The sequence below is a fragment of the Physeter macrocephalus genome, chromosome 12 (genome assembly GCF_002837175.3).
Source record: "Physeter macrocephalus isolate SW-GA chromosome 12, ASM283717v5, whole genome shotgun sequence".
NCBI lineage: Eukaryota > Metazoa > Chordata > Mammalia > Artiodactyla > Physeteridae > Physeter > Physeter macrocephalus.
This window is the reverse complement of record NC_041225.1, coordinates 32,892,444-32,913,931: the sequence shown is the minus strand read 5'-3', so window position 1 is coordinate 32,913,931 and position 21,488 is coordinate 32,892,444. Positions and strand designations below refer to the sequence as shown.

The window sequence follows — 21,488 nt, the reverse complement described above, 5'->3', positions numbered from 1 at the left end:
CCTCTCACTGTTGTGGCCTCTCCCGTTGCGGAGCACAGGCTCCGGACGCGCAGGCTCAGCGGCCATGGCTCACGGGCCTAGCCGCTCCGCGGCATGTGGGATCTTCCCAGACCGGGGCACGAACCCGTGTCCCCTGCATCGGCAGGCGGATTCTCAACCACTGTGCCACCAGGGAAGCCCTTGGGCATGTATTTTAAATAATCCTTTTATTGTTAAATACTGAGTTTGTTTATTGTTTTTCTCTGTACTACCTAGGTTTGTTTATAACTTCACAAGTAACCAGTTTTCATTTAGACTTGCCATCATTGGGACTGTGCACTCCTGTGAATACTGCTCTCTACATTCCGTTCCTAATGTAAAATAGAGAGAGATCGGTCATAAACTAAATAAGGGTCAATGCTTCGTTTAGCTGATGTTGTCAAGACAGGAGGAGATTTTTCTGATTTTCCCGGATACACAAAGGCTTCCTCGTTCCTCCCCAGTGCTGTTTTCTCACCTGCTTAAATCAGGCAGGCAGGTGGCCAAGCTGGGCTGTTCTCTGGAATGAGGTGTAAAGATCCGATCTCTCCTGCAAGCCTGCAGGACCTGCCTGAGTAGATAGATGGCAGAACCTCGTATCTGGGCCAGCTGTGTTGAGCTCTCAGGAGGGGATTGTTTGCTTTATTCTTTCTCGGTTCTCTCTCTAGTTTTTAGCCAGGTAAGTGAACGGGAGATAAGTGAGCTCTTCATGTGTTTATTTTTGTACCACTCTCTTCAGTGACGTCAAGGGACTGCAACTAAAGGGTCTTGTGTCTGGCCCCCTTGCTAACTACTTGTGTCATCATGGGTGACCCTCAGCTTCACTGGGTCATAGCTTGTTCTTCTATAAGATGCAAGAATAGGACCAGCGAGGGGCGTTCTTGGTGCTATGATTTCTAAATGGGTTCACTCTCATGGTTCCCTCTGTCATCCTTGGCCTCCTCATCCTTTCTGCATCCTCTTATCCTGGTTAGCTTCTTTTTTTTTTTTTTTTTTTTTTTTTTTTTTTTTTGTGGTACGTGGGCCTCTCACTGTTGTGGCCTCTCCCGTTCCGGAGCACAGGCTCCAGACGCGCAGGCTCAGCGGCCATGGCTCACGGGCCCAGCCGCTCTGCAGCATGTGGGATCTTCCCGCACCGGGGCACGAACCCGCGTCCCCTGCATCGGCAGGCAGACTCTAAACCACTGCGCCACCCGGGAAGCCCCAGCTTCTTTTAATATGCTGTTTTTTTCCCTTTTTTTTTCCAATTCTTTTTAATTTATTTTTTATTGGGGTATAGTTGTTTTACAGTGTTGTGTTAGTTTCTACTGTACATTGAAGTGGAGTTCCCTGTGCTATACAGCAGGTTCTCATTAGTTCTCTGTTGTATACATATTAGTGTATATGAATGAATCTCAGTCTCCCAGTTCATCCCACCCCCACCACACACAAGTAAGTACATAGATGGCTTTTACGTTTCTATTTTCATTACATGAATAGTATACCAATGTTGAAACAATGACTTAAACTTGTTATTATATGAATTTATACATCTATATGCTATGGCTGGGCACCTTCCTAATTTACATCAATGTGTTAAGTATATATGTATATCTTAAAATGTTTAAAATGTAAGTGCTTCCTGCTACCTTGACTTTCTCCTCAGAGTATTCACATTGATTTATTTTCTTTTTTCCTTTCTTTCTTCCTTTCTTTCTTCCTTCCTTCCTTTCTCTCTTTCTTTGCTAAGTTTATTTGTATTTATTTATATATGTGTTGGATCTTCGTTGCTGTGCGCGGGCTTTCTCTAGTTGCAGTGAGGGCGGCTACTCTTCATTGCAGTGTGTGGGCTTCTCATTGCAGTGGCTTCTCTTGTTGCGGAGCATGGGCTCTAGGTGCGCGGGCTTCAGTAGTTGCGGCACACAAGCTCAGTAGTTGTGGCCCACGGGCTCTAGAGCGCAGGCTCAGTAGTTGTGGCGCATGGGCTTAGTTGCCCCGCGGCATGAGGGATCTTCCTGGGCCAGGGCTCGAACCCGTGTCCCCTGTATTGGCAGGCGGATTCTTAACCACTGCGCCACCAGGGAAGTCCCCACGTTGGTTGTCTTGTTAGCCCAGCCTGAGGGTGGTTAGGGAGGTAACCTTTCAGCTTTATATGTCATTCTGCAAGCTTAATGGCAGTGATCTTTGGATTTACATGCCCTAAAGTTTCAGTAGGGAGGGAGTGAAGCTAATTTAGGCTGCAGATGTATTCTTTTCTAAGTTTTATGCTTATGAGTCTTTATTACATTTAATGTTATAGAGAGTAGGACACTTAATATTTAATTTTGATACTTTGTGCAGCACGGTATACACAGTTCAGGATCCTTTTTAAAGGTCTTATGATTGTGGAGATGTGGGGGAAGCACCCTTTTCTCACCGTCCCCCCTCTGCCTCACAGACTTCTGTTGAGGTTAGGGACGGCCAGAAGAGATGGAGAACACAGGCGGCCCTTGCTTTGCACGTTAGTGCAGGATGGTAACAATGACCCTGGGAGCTGAAAACATGCAAAGTGATCTGTAGAGTTAATGGGAAAATCATGGTTGTCTGTGCCTTTAAAACAGTTTTAGTCAAAACATTTATAGGGGTATCCTATAAAGAATCAGCGGACTATGTGCTATTTCTACTGCAAGTGCGAAGAGGAAGAACCTTGGAAGTTCTTACCTTCTTCCATCAGGCAGTTTCCCTTCAGCTGTTGGAAGCTGGAAGCACAGTGTGTGTAGCTGTGTGAACTGTAGAATCCTGCTACAGAGCGGTGTTTGTAAGATGTGCTCCTCACCTGCTCTTAGTGGCTTTTGCCGACCCAAGTCAGGCTCCATTATCAGAGCTCAGTTTCTTTCCAGAAATACTTAAATATAGTCATCTAAAAATCTGAGACTGTTATTAGACAGTTTGTATGATTTGTTTAACAGTTTTATCTAATTAAAATGACGTGGGGAATTCCCTGGTGGTCCAGCGGTTAGGACTTGGCGCTTTCACTGCCAGGGCCTGGGGTTGGACCCCTGGTCGGGGAACTAAGATCCCACAGGCCGTGTGGTGTGGTTCCCCTCCCCGCCCCCCAAAAACGACCTTAAAAACCATTCCTGGATTAAGGAAAGACTTCTTCATTATAATTGTAAAGAATACTTGAAAGAATTGTTAAATCCCTCAGCAGTTCATTAGTCTTGTCTTGGAGTTCAGCTCTTTAAACCCTCAGGAGCTTTAATAGCTCTGATAACTTCTGATTTGAAAGTCGGTGTGGTGCAGTTATGTTCTGCTTTGGCTCCAGCTGAAATTTCATGGAGGCCGACGGTGAAATATGTTCCCAGATACCGCTACCACTGATAACATAATTAAAGTCTAATAAGATGTTTACCTTTCAGGTGATGTTGGATCTGCAGTGGCAAGTGACCCACCGCATAATGTCGAGAAACATTATCTGGACCTTATCCAAACTTAGAAATTTGGTAGTATTAATTGGTGGTATTTGGTATTAGAAATTTGGTATTAATTAATTTGGTGGTATTAATTCTAATTAAGAATTAATTCATTTATTCTTTCAGCTTTATTCTTTCAATCCAGGAACTTAGGTTCTACAGTACTAGGAAATTTTCTTGAAAAAAAATTTTAAGTAGTCTTTCCTTTCTGTGATTCATGGTCATTTGTTCAGATTTAAGAGTGAAAGATTTGAAAAGCTGACAGGAGGCTCTGAGGTGGAGACAGGGCTCATCAGTCCTGTGTGCTGACCTGGCCAAACTGTTTATTTGGGGAAGCGCCAAATGGCAGGATCTTTCAGCCTTTCTCTGTGCTGCTCTGCGTCTCCTGATTGGAGGGTGGTGGCCTGGCTACCAATGTTCTGAGGACTGAGAACTGCCATCAGGAGGGCTTGGGGTGTCGGGGTGGGTGGCACCTCAGCCCCTTGCCTGCACCCCCTTGGTGCCAGGTGTTCCCCTTGCCTCCCCATGCTGTGGCCCCAGCTGGCCACGTCCTCCCCTCCAGAGAAGCCTCCCTCCAGTTGGAGAGCGCAGGTGCTAGACCTTCCTTTCTTGCTTCTGCAACCTCATCGCTCCTGTTTCCTTTCCTAACCTTCTCATCCTTAAGGATTTGTGTCTTTTTAAAGCCGCTTTTCTATTGTGTTAGTGGGGTTTTAGCAGGGATTAGAAGATGCTCGTGTTCAAACCACCATCTTTACGCAGAAGTCTGCATCACCTTAATTTCATAGATATCACAGCCTTGAAAGAATCTGTTTTAAATGTTAAGTATTTCTCATATATGTCACTGTGTTGGGACAAAATATTGATAATAAGCATCCTACTCAGATCTACACATAATATACTTCTTTGAGGCAGGGCTGTGGTATGAGCAGTACTTTAAGATGTTCCCTGAATTCCAGAGGCAAGTGTTTGGCTTATGTACATGTGTGTTTATAGGGCAGAGCGTTAGCCAGACGCTCGTGAACTGCTATAGAACATCACTAACTACATCTCATCCTACTTTTTTTTTTTTTTTTTAAGACAGCTGTGAAAACAAACAATTAGACTAGGAAACTCTCTGATGGAAATATTTTTACAGCTGGGTTAGAAGAGTTTACATACTTGTCTTTAGGCAATGCAACTTATTTGTTTTAAATTAAGGGAAAAAAAGAATACCAGCCAACATATCCTTTTTTAACATGTTTCTCAGTTATTTGTTAAATGTGATTATTTAATAATACAGTAAGATGAAAAAGAAAAGATTTCCCTTGGGATTTATGTATATATATACATGAAACCTGAAAATGTATAAGAGGCCAATAGCTCTTCATGTGGTCTTTGGCAGTATTACGTATCCTGTGTTTACAGGTAACTCCAAAATTTACCCAGTTTATCCCCCTCTTCTCTCCTGAGTCCTGGTGCCTTGTTTTTAGGCACCTGATGGTGTCCATCAGAATCCAGCTGATGTTCTCCTTGAGCCATAGACTGAGGTAACCAGTCTTAAATGGAACATAATTTCTTTGTTTAACTTTTCTCGTGCACTGGATTTTTTTTAAGACAATTTTTACTTTAGAACAGTTTTACGTTCACAGCAAAATCAAGAGGAGGGTACAGAGATTTCCCATATACCCCTGCCGCGACCCATGCGTAATCCCCCCTGCCCCCATTAATATCTCCCACCGGAGGGAACATTTGTTACAATCGATGGACCTACATTGATACATCATAATCACCGGAAGCCCACAGTTTACATCAGCGTTTACTCTTGGTGTTGTTCATTCCACGGTTTTGGACAAATGTATAATGACATGTATCCACTATTAGACCATCAGAGTATTTTCACATCCCCTCAGATCCTCTGTGCTCCGCCTGTTCATCCCTTCCTCCTGAGCCCTAGCAACCGCTGATCTTTTTCCTGTCTCCATTGTTTTACCTTTTCTACAGTGTCATATAGTTGCGATCGTAGCCTTTTCATATCGGCTTCTTTCTGCTTAGTAATATGCATTTAGGATCCCTCCATGTCTTTTTGTGGCTGAAAACCTTATTTATTTTTAGTGCTAAATAATACTCAGTTGTTTGAATGTACCACGGTGTTCTTACTATTTAGCTACTGGGCGATGTCTTGGTTTCTTGGTACATAATTTCTTGTCCTTTATTACATCCTATGCCTCTTTTTCTGATCATCTCCAATGATGGATCCTGACTTACTTTATCACCAGCTTTCTAGTCCTTAAGCTAGACACTTGAGAAAAGTTTTTAACCCTCTTTTTCAGTCTTCCTCCTCCCATCTCATCTGTAGCTGTATCTATCAATTTGAACTTAGAAGTGTGTCTCACTATCATCCTTTCCTAAAACACCCTTAGATTCCAGTTGCCCTAATTCAGGCCCTGTCTCTTTTCCTAGTTTCCTCAAGAGGCCTCTTCGTCTTCCTCATGACTCTGGTTTCTCCCTCAACAGCCCATCATGTAGCACGCAGCTGCGGAATCGCAAAGCAGGCTTCTTTTTGTCATCTGAGATTCTTTTTTTTTTTTTTAATTTATTTATTTTATTTATCTATTGTTTTGGGCTGCGTTTCGTCTTCGTTGCTGCATGCGGGCTCTGTCTAGTTGCGGCGAGCGGGGGCTCCTCTTTGTTGCGGTGCGTGGGCTTCTCATTGGGGTGGCTTCTCTTATTGTGGAGCACGGGCTCTAGGTGCATGGGCTTCAGTAGTTGTGGCGCGTGGGCTCAGTAGTTACGGCTCGTGGGCTCTAGAGCACAGGCTCAGTAGTTGTGGCACACGGGCTTAGTTGCTCTGCGGCATTTGGGACCTTCCCAGACCAGGGCTCGATCCCGTGTCGCCTGCATTGGCAGGCGGATTCTAAACCACTGCGCCACCAGGGAAGCCCTGTCATCTGAGATTCTTGACGCACTCTTCTGTCTGTATCTTTCTCCTCCTTATCCTCTTCTTCCCTAATAGTTTCCCCTTACCTGCGGAATAATGTCACGGTATTTAAAATCCTTTACGATCTGGCCTGATCAAGAATTGCTTTTTCAAATTTTGCCATTATCCTTGCATTATCAGACTGTTCACCGCTCCTCAGTGTTCTGGAAATGTTCTTCCCAAATTTCTATCTGTTGAAAACTACCCATCTTTTAAGCCTCTTCCCCGATGCATATCCCCTGTGAACCCTTCTGAGGTGTACCTTGTTGGAATTACTTTTTACCTCTCTGCTTCTAGAGCACTTTCAACTCTGTTTAACATCCTTTTTAAGGTGCCTTGTAGCATAGAGGTTTGTTTGTCTTTTGCTCATTAGGTTGTGAATGCCTTGGGATCAGGAACTAGAACTTACCTATCTTTGTTTTTTCCTTGAACCTAAATCTGTCTTGGAAATGATACTTAGTCAGGGAAGACTTCCATATATCTCAAATATATATTCGGTATATCATAGAATTTTAGTAAGGGTTTGTCAGATTTTAGGTACATACAGGTAATAAACAGCCCAAGTTCCTTAATGTCTCATGGTTTACCAATTTTTTGTGTAGCTCAGTTATACAACATTCTGAGCTCAACTATTTATAACCTTATTTACTCCCAATAGTGGAGAAGCAGCCAGTAAAATAAAGTCTGTTAAGTAGAGCCATAGTTTACCACAAACAGGTTCATTTTTTCCAGCCTGTGCTTACTAGGCTGTTTACTTTACAAACCATGTTAAGTAGGTTAATTTATCTGGTTTCCAAGCCTATTGGAGATAAGGAACAATAGGAGAGCCCTGAGTGTATAAGATTATCATCTGTTTAAGTGAACAGATAAGTTTACAGTACATTCTAGAAAATGTTTCTGTTCAGAGTGGTATAAATAAAAGGGAATGCAGTGTCAGTCCTGAGCTATCCAAAATGGGTCTCAATAGTAAAGTTTTATTATGTCAAAATCGTAGAGTCTCACATTATATCCTTTGAGAACAATTAAATGGCCTAGGAGAAAAAGATCGATGAGGCTGTCCTATGAGGGAAGGAAATATCCCTTAGGTTTCCGAATAACTCAGAGTCAGTAAACTTACACCACCAGCTCCCCGCCTTGTTAATTCTTGACTTATTATTGATGCAGCTTCCTCTCCCAGTTTTAGAATATGAAGTTGAAAGTCTCACTAATTTTCACTCAGTATAGTAGCTATGCTTAAAAAGCCATGTTTCAAAAACATGTATTTTCTTGAAAAATGTTTTTGCATCAAAAAATGTTAATTGAAGAAAATTCTTTCTAATGTATTAAGCATAAAGTTAGGCCAAAAGGCTCAGTCTTAGCTCACTGTGTGCAACGGCCAGCTAATACATATTTTCTGTGAAATAGGGGAATAGAATTTGATTGTGGGTAAGAGATAAGCAATTAGAAAGTTCTGGAAACTGATTCTTTTAACAATTTCATAATAATTTAATAAGTTGTGCTTTATGTAGTTTATTAATTTATTATTGAGTAAAATGTTTTTAAGCCATCTTTCTGGTCAGATTTTATTCCAATATTAACTTTAAATTTTGACATTGTTTTTCTTATAGAGCCTTCCTAATATTCTCACCGATGATCGATTTAAAGTTATGTTTGAGAACCCTGACTTCCAAGTAGACGAAGAGAGTGAAGAATTTAGGCTTTTGAATCCACTTGTTTCCAAAATTAGTGAAAAAAGGAAGAAGAAACTAAGACTCTTAGAGCAACAGGAACTTCATGAAAAAGTAATGTACTCTTTATCATTTAGAATTTGCTCCTGTTTGTTTAAAATAAAGTTTTCTGTGTAAGTTGAAAGAGTCTTTGAATAAACTTGAGCTGTAATTTGTTTGACCTTCAGCTTAGGAATATATCTTATTTAATTAAAGATGTTTTTTCTGATGCATGCAATGTCACGTACTCTGATGGGCGAGTGCTATTTAAAAGAAAATAGTGGGTCAGTGTTTTTGGTTGGGGGAGAGGAGCTGCTTCTTACTATTTTTATTTTCAGGAAGATGAGGAAGAACCGGAAGGAAAACCAAGTGATGCAGAAAGTTCTGAGAGTTCGGATGATGAAAAAGACTGGGTTGCAGAGGTCAGGAAACAGCGCCGACTTCTCCAACAGGAGGAAAAAGTGAAGCGGCAGGAACGGCTCAGAGAGGACCGGCAGACGGTCCTCAAGCCCCAGTTTTATGAGATCAAAGCAGGCGAAGAATTCAGAAGCTTCAGAGATTCTGCCACAAAGCAGAAGCTGATGAAGTGAGTAGCACAGCCTTCAGTGATGGTTCGTCGAGTTGTCCCAGACTTGCTTTTCTCCTTGCCCTAAAGGTGGCATTTGGATCTTTGGAGTTAATGTGAGGGAAGCCCCACAAGGCCTGAGGGGAAATACACTGGTCTTTACTGTGATTATTTTTAACAGTTTTTTGAGGTATAGTTTACATACAATAAGGTGCAGGGTGTGGCCCCATGAGTATTGGTAAATATATACATTGGAGCACTTTTATACTGCAGAAGCCACACTCTTAAATTATGGTGGTAATTAAGAGGTAACAACTTCTTTAACAGAAAGTTATTTTTTAAAGTTAGAATTTCAGTTATGTTTACCCTCATCATAGTTTACCTGATTATTAAAAAGGTCACTTGGAAAATTTGCCAGGAATTTTAAGCCTTTTGTAGGAAAACAGAGATCAGAAAGAGTGGTGTTGGGGCTTCCCTGGTGGCGCAGTGGTTGAGAGTCCGCCTGCCGATGCAGGGGACACGGGTTCGTGCCCCGGTCCGGGAAGATCCCACATGCTGCGGAGCGGCTGGGCCCGTGAGCCATGGCCGCTGAGCCTGCGCGTCCGGAGCCTGTGCTCCGCAACGGGAGAGGCCACAACAGTGAGAGGCCCGCGTACTGCAAAAAAAAAAAAAAAAAAAAAAGAAAGAGTGGTGTTCTAGAATAGTCAAATACATAGAGACAGAAAGTAGAATGGTGGTTGCCAGCGGTTGAGGGGTGGGGAGACATTGCTTAATGAGATACAGAGTTTCAATTTAGAATGATAAGAAAGTTCTAGAAATGGACAGTGGTAATGGTTGCACAATAGTGTGAATATCCACTGAACTGTTCACTGAAAAACGGTTAACATGGTGATTTTTATGTTATATATATTTTACCACAATAAAAAAATCAGCCTTAAAAGAAATGGTATTATTTGAACAGTTTTAGTTGTCAGGTGTCTAAGTAAGGAACTAGCTGGATATGTAAGCCCAAAACGTGTATAAGCTCTAAGTCACCCAGGTCTCTGCTTTGAGAATCTCTAGGCTGAGTATTGATATACAGGATTTGGATGCAATAGCCAATCAGAGTAGATTACCTTGTACGAAGAGCCTAAAGGCCTGGGGAGCCAAGGAAAGGGGAGGAGGAGGAGGCCCCGAGCAAGACAGGTGAGGCATTAGGTCAGGGGCAGTACCCGCTCTGTACCCTGTACTTCTCTAGCCCCCACCTTCCCATTTTGAAAAATGTGGTTTTTCAGACGGAAGAAGGGGGAAAAGGTGGGGAGGATACTGATAGACAGGCTGACTTGTTTCTGGAATGGAGATATGCCTATTCATCTTTATTTCAGCAGTTTCTGGCAAATATCTGGGAAACCAAATGTTGAGCAAACACTTCAACTTAGATCCAGGAGCACCTAGAAATTCTGGTTCTGACTAACAAAAGAGACGTTGGTAGATAAAGAATCTAGTAATAGGCTTAATATCTTCTGAAGAAATTTTCTTTACCTACCAACCTCACTTTTTTTTTTTCATAACAACCTTCTGGAAATATAGTTTGTATAACGTACAGGTCACGTACTTAAAGTGTGTAAGTCGTTGGTTTCTAGCCTATTCACAGGGTTCTGCGACCACCACCGCAGTCAGCTTTAAAGCATTTTCATCGCCCCCAAGCAAAATTCCTTACCCCGCCGGTATTCACCCCCATTCACCCCACCCCATCCCCGGGCATCCACTAATCTATTCTCTAACTCTATGGATTTGCCTATTCTGACATTTCTTTTTTTCCATAATGTTTATTTTTTTATCATTTGGCTGCATCTGGTCTTAGATGGGGCACGCGGGCTTCTCTCCAGTTGAGGTGCACGGGCTCCAGAGCACGGGGGCTCAGTAGTTGCGGCGCACGGGCTCAGTTGCCCCATGGCATGTGGGATCTTAGTTCCCCGACCAGGGATCGAACCCACATCCCCTGCATTGGAAGGCAGATTCTTAGCCACTGGACCACCAGGGAAGTCCCTGACATTTCATACAAATGGAATCATATAGTACATGGCGTTTTGTCCAGCTGCTCTTACTTGGCATGATGTTTTGCATGTTCATCCATGTTGCAGTATGTGTCAGTAGTTCATTAGTTTTTATTGCCGAATAATATTCCAGGGTATGGATATACCACATTTTATTTATCCACTTATCAGTTGAAGGATATTTGTGTTGTTTCCAGTTTTTGCCTGTCACAAATAATGGTACTCTGAACATTTGTGTATGTGTTTGCATGGTCATATGTTCTCACTTCTCCTGGCTGCGTACCTAGGAGTGGGATTGTAGGTCCCATGGTAACGTTATGTCTAACCTTCTGAGAAACTGCCGCGCTGTTTTCCAAAGAGGCTTCTTCATTTTACATTCCATCAGCAATATGTGCAACCTCGCTTTTTATGTAGCTGTCATTCTTAGATTTTTATTCGGAGGCCTTCTCAGAAGCAGAGGGAAGACTGCTTGTTTTCAGGACTCTGACTCCGCGCGCGGAGGGAATTTCTTTGTTAGATTATCTGCTGTTTTTGTCTTGCATATTTACTCCTGGCTCCTGGATCAGTACGTAGACCCGAGTAGGCACTTGATAAATCCTTGTGAGAGTGTGAATCTTCTATGCCTTGCCTACATGTCAGGCAACTCTGGAAGTTACCCTTTCAAGATCTGCTGAAAAATAACTCATTTACCTGAAACCCAGGAAAATCTGGGAGCAGTTGTTTTCAGGGTAAACCTTGGTAACAGGAAGCCACGATTTGGGGGTGGGAGACGTGACTAAACTCACTGACATTCTTGTTTTGCCTGTGGGTTGCAGTAGGGTATTAATGTAAAAAACAAAAGGGATGAAAATTTAGTATTTAGTGATAAATAACAGCTAAGTTAATGCACTGCAGTTAAACGTTCTTACTAAGTTAAACGTCAATAAGTTGAGGGAATTTCTTTGTTAGATTATCTGCTGTTTTTGTCTTGCATATTTACTCCTGGCTCCTGGATCAGTACGTAGACCCGAGTAGGCACTTGATAAATCCTTGTGAGAGTGTGAATCTTCTATGCCTTGCCTACATGTCAGGCAACTCTGGAAGTTACCCTTTCAAGATCTGCTGAAAAATAACTCATTTACCTGAAACCCAGGAAAATCTGGGAGCAGTTGTTTTCAGGGTAAACCTTGGTAACAGGAAGCCACGATTTGGGGGTGGGAGACGTGACTAAACTCACTGACATTCTTGTTTTGCCTGTGGGTTGCAGTAGGGTATTAATGTAAAAAACAAAAGGGATGAAAATTTAGTATTTAGTGATAAATAACAGCTAAGTTAATGCACTGCAGTTAAACGTTCTTACTAAGTTAAACGTCAATAAGTTAAACAATTTTTTTGAGAAGAGGAGCTATATGAGTGATAATACTTACACAAGCTTAAAAGCCAAATCCAGTTGCTTAGAGTAATAACCCTTTGGTATGAATAGCCTGCAGTTTGCTGGCATTTTGGCACATACTGCTTATTGAACTCTGGTCTTGACTGGATTATTCTGGCAAATTCTGAACTTGTAATATTTTAATGTTATTTAATGAAGCATTGAACCATTTATCCTTCAGACAGCTATAGTGGTTGCTTATGTTCATTCTGTGAGTTACCACAAGGCAGTCAACCACACACAGCCTCAGAAGCAAGTGTGTTATGTTTAAAAGTTCACTCGGACTTGCCCAACCTTGAAACCATTTCTATAAAGGGAAAAGTGAAGAGTGAATCCTGACTGGGTGCTTGAGCGGGTCCTCTGCTTGACATAGTAACAGGGCTTTAGGTAAACGCATATGTCCGTCAGCACCTTTTCATACACCTTCCAGCATGCTGCGCTTTGTTTGTGTGTCTGTTCATCCACCTGTCAGCCTCTGCACCCACCCATTCATCAGTCAGACATTCACCGGGTGCCTCATGTGAGCAAAGTGCTGTTCTAGGCCCGGGGGATGGAAAGGAGAAGCACAGCTCACCTGCCCGTAGCATTCCCATTCTCGCTGACACTGTGAGCTGTTCAGAGGCCTGGGGAACGTGTACAAGGAAGAAAGAGGGTCAGTTTTTAGAGATTTGAGGACGTCTTTATTAGAGGTCATATTAAAACTGGTCTCTTGAAAGAAAAAGATGAGGCCAGAAAGCAGGGTGGGAAAGCTGGCATTCTAGGCCGAGGGAGCGGCGTGGAGAGAGGACTGCTGTGTGGAAGTGAGGGAAGCGCCCTCGTTGTGCAGCGAGAGCGCAGAGTGAGTGGCAGGGGCACAGCTGATGAGCCGGAGAGGCGTGTTAGGCCCCGACCCAGGTCCTGGCGGGCCAGGGAAGGGTTTGGGCTAAGATGAACGTGATCAGATCTGCTCAGCCCCTCCTCCCAACGATGGAAATATGTACACAGTAAAAGCGGTACATGTTTGTTGTAGAAAATAAAAATAAAAACATAAGTGATGGGGCTTCCCTGGTGGCTCAGTGGTTGAGAGTCCGCCTGCCGATGCAGGGGACGCGGGTTCGTGGCCCGGTCCGGGAAGATCCCACAAGCTGCGGAGCTGCTGGGCCCGTGAGTCACGGGGTTGAGAGTCCGCCTGCCGATGCAGGGGACGCGGGTTCGTGGCCCGGTCCGGGAAGATCCCACAAGCTGCGGAGCTGCTGGGCCCGTGAGCCACGGCCGCTGAGCCTGCGCGTCCGGAGCCTGCGCTCCGCAACCGGAGAGGCCACAACAGTGAGAGGCCCGCGTACCGCAAAAAAACAAAACAAAACAAAAAAATGAGTGAAAAAGTCCCTATTTCCCAGAGACTGTTATGAAATACTGCAGTTTTAGAGAGAAAATGCAGGGAGAAACTGGGCCTGTGAGGTCAGCTCGCACACTGTACAGTAGTCGCAGCGGGAAGTGACGAAAGCCTGGAGTGTGGGGCGGAGAGGAGCGTGAGTATTCACAAGCATGTCTAAGAAGAAGACACACACTACAGCATTGATCGGTGACTAATTTAGTATCAGAGGGGTCAGGGCTGATGTCGAAATGTCTAGCAGTGTTGCCACCGAGATAAGGGATACAGAATGAAAAACACATTTAAGGCTGAAGTACTGAGCCGGGTGTTCAGCACATTAAGCCCGCGAGGCCCGAACGTCTTCTTGGTAATGTCCAGCTGACAAGTGGAAATGTAGGAGGTGGGCCAGAGACGTTGGTATAAGAGATACCAGCTTCACTGTGGGACTGAAACTGTGGTATAAAAAAGACTTCCCACAATTATGTAGGGGAAGATGAGGGCTAAGAGTGGAGCCCTTGGGAACAACAAGTATTTTTTCTTGTGTCTATGATGAAAACCGTACACCTCTCTGACAACATACAAGTGCATGCAAAGTAACACATATGATTTTAGAGGTGTGGGGATTATATCGCTGGGCTGGGGCTGAGAATTCCGACCTAGAGGGCTGGTAAAGGAGAATATGGGCAGTAAACATTACTAAGGAGCTGCCCCAGAGGCGGGAGGAAAACGAAGGAGGCAAGCATGGAGAGAATTTCACCGAGAGGGGCGTGGCACAGATGTCGGGTGGAGCAGGGGAGTCCCCGGAATGGAGGTTGGAAAAAGGCCGTAGGAACAGTGTCTTATTGCGATGAATTTCTCAGGATCGATGAATGAATGGGAGATAAAAGAATATTGTGAACAATTAGCATAGATGGTTCTCTCAAGACATTGGCAGTGAAAGGAAGGAATTCAGAGCCAGTAACTTGATAGGAAAGAGTTTGTAGGCTTGAGAGATGTGACTTATCAGTACGCAGAGAGGAAGGGGAGAGTGAAGAAATGAGAGACTGGACTGAATTGACAGAGCTGCATTAGGTGGGCAGTCGGGAGTGAATGGGGCCAGGGGCACCAGTACGTCTTCAGAGACAAGGGAGAGAAGTCAAGGTGGGTGGAGATGATTGTGTTTCTAGGTAGAAAGGTTGGGAGTTCACGCCGGCTGGCCTCCGTCAGGCCTCCGTCAGGGATCTGGGCACATCAGCCTCTTCAGTTACCTGGGGCAGCCTTGGTCTGCGGCACATGATGTCAATATTGGGGTTGTCTGTTGGTAAACCCCAGAGAAAGAGTCCTTGGGATAACTTTCTAAATTTCAGTAGTTGAGGATAGCTCCTCTTCTTGGGTAATAAATACTACATGCTGGGTGGCCCTTTCAGCCCAGTTCATGAAAGCATTCTTTGAAGCACCTACCCTCTGGTAGGTCCTGGAAATTCAAAGATTTTTAAGACATTTTTTGCCTTTGACGACCTCCTCTTCTTCACCAGCTACTTTAGTAGCTCTTGGTGAGCTGCTTATCATGTCTGCAACCGTATCCACTTTAAATTAAATAACTATGGCCAGTTTTTACTCTTCAGCTAATTTTCTTCACTGATTGTGGGTAAGAACTAAAAGAATGCAGTCTCGTTTTTAATATAAACATTTTTTAAATCTAATTTTGAAAGCAATTTAATTCCAAACTTTCACTTAAAAAAAAATAGAATCTTTTATTACTCCAGTAATATGTGCTCCAGTAATACACGAGCATGTTATCATTGTAATACTTAGGAACATAGGATGAAAGGTGAAAGTCTCTTCTTAGGCACACTCCCTTCCTGAGGTCCTCCTGCTCTGGGCACTTTCTTAGATTTCAGTCACTCCCGTCTATGCTCACCCTCACGTGTACAGTTGTAGCTTTTCTGCCTTTGACATGAAAGGATCACACTAACCTTGTTGCTGTTTCACGTGCTCTTTTCGTTGAACAATAATAAGTTTTGAAATTTTTTCATGGTAAGTACATGGAGGTCTGCCTTATGGCTGCATAAATATTTCATAAGATGGATGGGCCATGCTATCTAATTTTGAATGTTGAGGTTGTTTCTTGTTTTTCTCTTCCTTTTTCACAGTTATAAATACATACACATACGCAAGAATTTCTTTAGCCTGCCTCCCCTAGTGACGGAATTTGCTGGACCAAAAGAGGTGTGCGATCCATTTGGCCAGATCGGCCTCCAGAAGGGCTTTGGGCCCTTTGCCCTCTTACCAGGGTGCCTGTTTCCCCACACTTGCAACAACAGTGGATGTTAGCGATCTTCTAAAATTTTAACTGAGCTGCAAGTTGAGATAACCGATTTCATGGTTGCTTGAACTTATATCTGCTGAGATAGAGGCTTTGAAGCCACGTATGCAAACTTGAAAGCACTGAAATAGTTTCAGTAACCTTTACAGTGTATGTAAATATTTGTCAAAGTTATATATTTAAAACGAAGTACTTAAATTTTAAATACATCTGTTTCTCCATTCTCTTCTTACTCCCTTTGATGTAGACTGTGTGGGGTGATTCCTTTACTGTTAAGCTCATTTCGCTCTCCTCAGTGCTGTACTAAAGCAGGTGCCTTTAGGTATGTCTTCCACTCCCCTACCTCCCTTTCCTCACAGAGTGATTTAAAAACTCTGTGAAGGAGCATTGGGCTTCTCTCGTGGCGCAGTGGTTGAGAGTCCGCCTGCCGACGCTGGGGACGCGGGTTCGTGCCCCGGTCCGGGAGGATCCCACGTGCCGCGGAGCGGCTGGGCCCGTGAGCCACGGCCGCTGAGCCTGCGCGTCCGGAGCCTGTGCTCCGCAACGGGTGAGGCCACAGCAGTGAGAGGCCCGCGAACCGCAAAAAAAAAAAAAGAAGGAGCATTATTTTTAATTAGTTTTAATTAAGGAAATAGATACGTGTGTGTGTGTGTGTGTTTTAAAGCCTCAAAGAAGTAAATCATTCCGCTGTCCTGGGGCATCTAATAAATATCTAATTTGATTTTTTTCCCCTCGTAGTTTCTGCCCATTTTTCTTCCTTCTTTTAATGCAGCCGTACTGATCATTTAGGTTCTTCCCCGCATACCCTCTCCGTCCCATACTGAGTCATTCCTGTCACTTTCCACCTTCTGCAGCCCATGTCTGTCTTTCTTAGCCATCCCCGCAGATGTGGGGGAGTTTTGATCGTCTTGTGACTCGCAGGGGGTACTTTTTCCCTAACCTCTTAACTTTACTGTCAGTTACAAAGCAGCCAGAGGCCTGCGACCCGAAGCCTAGACAAGAAGAGCAGGACAGGGAGGGCCGGCCAGTGCTGGGCGAACGTGAGGAGGACGGGCAGGGGGGTCTCTGCATTTCCTTCTTCGGTTACAGTAGACAGTTTTCAGGGGCCTGACTGCGTCTTCGGTCCCCTCTGAGTGAATTCACGCTTCGGGAATTCAGGCTTCGGGACTGGTGGGTCACAGCCGCTCTCCGAGAGCCGACTTCAAAGGGAGGGGAGTGGGACCTGCTTTACTGCAGGAGCCTCTGCCCTCGGCTCTGCGCCTGATCCTCTGCCACGGCTCCTCCTAAAGCTCAGGTCTCTCCGAGCAGCCGAGGCAGAACAAGTTTCTGCAGGTGCCTGGCCAGGTACACGGAGAGGAGACCGGAGCTTCTCTGCCCTATCTGCAGGAAATAGGTCGTCCTGAAAAGAGTAGTAATTTCCCACAATTTACTTGAAAAGTCTTTCTCTTCCCCAATTAGTGTTCTCTGTGTACCACCTTGTCTCAGTGGCTCCATACTTACTCAGAATTCCTGTTACCTTTAAAATCTCAGCATTTGTAGCTCTGAAAGGAAAGAACAAAAGTGCAATGAAGGGTTGGAGGAATTTGCAGAGCTGACATGAGTCACAGGCGCGCTGGGGTCAGTTTACACGGCACCTTTGAGTTCTGCTCAAGTGAAGAAAAGGCGAAACCAAACCTTAATTTCTCATTCAGTTTGTCATGTGGAAGCTTGTCATTTAGAATACTTGGTGGACCCATTTCCTGAACAAACCTTTATAAATCAGGCATGGTCTGACACACGCCTGGAAACCAGAAATTCTTCAGGTGGAATCCTGGTTTTAGGCTTGAATCCTTCTGTGGCCTGGGGCAAGTCATAGAACATCTTGCCTCCCTTTGTGCCATCTATAGAGGATAAAGGCTTCTGTCTCAGGGATGTTGAAAGGATTAATTAGTTAGTCTGTTAAGACCTTTGCAGATGAAAAGTACTTTAAAAGTGCTTCTTAATAACATTATTGCTTAGAACACAGTGCCACTTTTATGCTAACCACGTTTATGTCTCAGATCATGTAAAGAAGGTATGTTTGGTACTAACTAGTAGTCGTAAACTAGAGGTGGGGCTTTCAAAGGTGTAAACATCAAACATTGGCTTCAGAATCTCCGAGGAGCGTCACTTTGTCTCATGGATCATCTAGGAGCTGTGTGTTCCACTCAGTGATTAGTTACGAAGATCATATTTCCGGAAAAAGAAGACCCTTTCATACAGTGCACACACACCCTTTTAAATTCAACCAAGTTCTTTCATATTAACTTTGAAAAAGGGTGCACAGTTTTAAGTTGGTGCAAGGAGGACTGGAAAGGGAAGTATATTTACTTTTTTTTGAGGAAGGAACTGAATAGAAGAGAAAACCATACTCTTGTATTTCGTTCCCTCTCTTCTCCCCTCCCGGTTTCATCCCAGGGAGATGAGGGTGTTGCTTTTAGCCTTTTCTAGAAGGGCTAGAGCTAACTTTAAAACTTACTCAAAATGTCTGTCCTTAGGCTTAATTCTGTTTTTTCGCTCTAAACCAACCTAACAGTGCTCTGATTTTTTTAATAACACGTTATCATGAGAACATTCAATGAAGTGTTATGTAACTGGTACAAAATTCAAATTTAACGTCTTGATTGTTGTAGATGGCAGTGAGTTGCCGGGCACAGCAAAACCGTAACAGGGACAAAGATTATAAAAAGAGACCTTAGAAACATGATCAAGAAATGAAATGAGATTGAAATTTGGGCAAATTGTGTCAGAAAGGGTAATTCAGGTAAGAAATTGAAAGGAAAACACCTGGAGAAGTAGCAGTGACTAGGGCTGGATCAGATAGAATTTACCCTCTCAGTGTAACTGCTTTTGTTTCCTCTGGGTAATCAGACGAGTATTCGTGCTTCAAGTTGCTCATACAGTGGGTGACGAGTGTGGTCCATGAGCTACGAGCGAGTGAAGGAGAAATCAGAATTCTCGTAGCACTTCTCTGTGGCTTGAGCTGGAGAGCTTCCTTTGTGTTCAGTCCTTTGTAGAAGGCGAATGAGTTGCTGAGATGCTCACATACCTAACTCGCGCGTGGGTTACGTATAAAATGCTTTAGCAGCCTAAGTGCCGCTGACCATTACAGTAAATTACAGGCTTCGGAAATATTGCTCCCCTGCATTTCGCCTTCAGAAATGTGATTTAGTAAGATAAGGAGCAACCATTGAAGTGTGTGGAACCACCACTTAAAATATTAAATTAGTGGGTGCTTGGGGCAGCCGTTGTTTCCACTAGGGATCTGCCGAGTCTGAATGAGGGCGGTTTGAGCGCCCGCAGTTCTCTCCATTGATTGTGTGAAACGAATATGCCATTTTCTGCCTTTACCAAATTTGTGAAAGATCATTCTTCGTGTGATCGTTTCTAATTAAAACTTGTTTCAAATGGTAAATCAAAACAAAATGCTAATTAATATGTCATTCTCTTAAATTTCCTGCAGTAAAACCCTTGAAGACCGGTTGAAACTCGAAGCGAAAAATGGGACTCTGAGTGTATCGGACACCACGGTTGGCAGCAAACAATTGACATTTACATTAAAGAAGGTCGGTTGCTTTTTAATGTTCTCTTTTAATTTACAGAAGAAAAATAGGCCTCCAAGTAGTGTTGTGTGCGTGTGACCTCAGAGCTGCCTTCCCAGGCTTTTCCCCCGTTGAGGGGCTGTGTTCTCTTCAGGCGTTTTTCCGGCAGCCAGGACGCGTCCTGGGCTGCAAGCACACCGCGTGGCCTCGGCAGAGCTGGCGTGTTTCTGGTGTCCTGCGGGAGACAGGGCCTCAGTGACTTGGTGCTGTTGGTGAGGCGCTGCCGTGTGGTTTCTGGGTGGCTGGACCACCTGGACGGGGCCTTCTAAAGCACAAGTCGTGACCTCCTGCGGTATATAATGGAATAGTTCAGGCTCCCATGGACTTAAAGGAGATCAAGAACTGGTGAGTTCCGATACGTTCATGGCAGTAAGATCGGCTTGTCCAGGGTCGATAGTTTCTGTCAGCAGTAGGTTATTATAAACTGACTTATAACAGTCATGTCTTTAGCCGGCTTTGATGATGCCCGGCACCCATTGAAGGAGGAGTAAAAGCTGCTTTAAATATTTGCTGGTAACTCATGAGTGAAGCTCTTGCCAGATCTTGGTTCCCTGTGCACCGAAGCCGAATACAAATACAGAGACAGAGATTTGGAAGATAAGAAGTAGAGAGGCTTTTTATTTTCTTTGCCAGGCAAGGGGAAGACACAATAGGCTAGCGCCTGAAGAACTGGGCCCCCCCTTCCTGGGGAGTTACAGGGATTCTTATAGGGGAGCTCGCAGTCCGAAGTGAGCGATAAGGGTCAAAATGGTGAAGGTCGTACATTCTTCTTCTTCTTCTTGCATTATTTCAAAACTGTCCCCGCTGGAGGCAGGCAACCGGGTAACTGGGTCCGGCAGCCCGGTAATTGGGTCCGTTTAGTCTCTGGGTTATCGGTCTTTGACCTCCTTTCTGAAGTGCAAAGGGCTACGAGGGGTGATTTGCTACAAGAGATTACAAGGGGAGCAAATACCAGGTGCAGAATGTAAATTACACAGGATTAGGGGTGACAGGATAGCTTTGTGAAGGACAGATCTAACTACAGACACTGCAGATTAGTAACAGTTAAAATAAAACTAGGAGTGATTAACTCTTTCAGGCCAGGTCATGTTTCTTCTCTAGCCTGTTCACTGTCCCCTTTATTTTTCTTTGTTCTCAGGAGAGGGAAAACTTCATTTCTATTTTTGCTACATGGTTCTAGTTTTCAAATTTTTTTTCTCATTTAGTCAATCTTCCTTAATATACATTGTCTCCAAGAGGGAAAGAGTGACAGACTCCGCCTCTGATTCTGTTTTAAAATTGAGTTCTAATTCACATATCATAAAATTCATCCTTTTAAAGTGTACAGTTCAGAGGTTTTAGTATATTCACCAAGTTGGGTGTTCATTACCACTGTCTGAATCTGGAACATCCTCATCGCCCCAAAAGGAAACCCCTTGTGCAGTCACCCCATACTCACATCTCCCCTGCCTATGGATTTGCCTGTTCTAGACACTGTATATAAATAGAATCATACAACATGTTTTCTTTTGTGACTAGCTTCTTTCACCTTAGCATGTTTTAAAGATTAATCCATGTTGTAGCATGTGTAAGAACTTTATTCCTTTTTATGACTGATATTTCATTGTGTGCATATACCACATTTTGCTTATCCTTTAATGTGTTGATGGACATTTGGGTTGGGTTTTTTTTTGTTGTTATTAGGAATAATGCTGTTGTGAAAATTCAGGCATATGTTTTTGCACGGACTCATGTTTTTGTTTCTCTTGGGTGTATACCTAGGAATGGAGTTGCTGAGCCATATGATAACTGTTTAACTTTTTGAGGAACGGCCAGACTGTTTTCCAAAGCGATGGCACCATCCTGCATTCCCACCAGCAGTGTATGAGGGTTCCATTTTATCCCCATCCTTTCCGACGCTTGTTATTGTTCGTCTTTTTTATTGTTGTCATCCTAGTGGGTGTGAAGTGGTATCTCATTGTGGTGTGGTTTTTTTTGTTTTTTGTTTTTGTTTTTTTTGGTACGCGGGCCTCTCACTGCTGTGGCCTCTCCCGTTGCGGAGCGCAGGCTCAGCGGCCACGGCTCACGGGCCCAGCCGCTCCGCGGCACG

The 21,488-nt window shown here is 43.8% G+C and overlaps 1 protein-coding gene across 3 annotated transcripts in view; it reads left to right on the top strand.

Moving 5' to 3' along the window:
- Positions 1-21,488, top strand: part of NOL10 (nucleolar protein 10) — an 88,082-nt gene that overhangs the window by 61,634 nt on the left and 4,960 nt on the right. For all 3 annotated transcript variants that reach the window (XM_007127640.2, XM_028496630.1, XM_007127641.4), the window contains 3 exons: positions 8,013-8,186; positions 8,450-8,697; positions 19,261-19,363. In XM_007127640.2, coding sequence (XP_007127702.1) covers positions 8,013-8,186; positions 8,450-8,697; positions 19,261-19,363 — 525 coding nt within the window. The remainder of the gene's footprint in view (positions 1-8,012; positions 8,187-8,449; positions 8,698-19,260; positions 19,364-21,488) is intronic.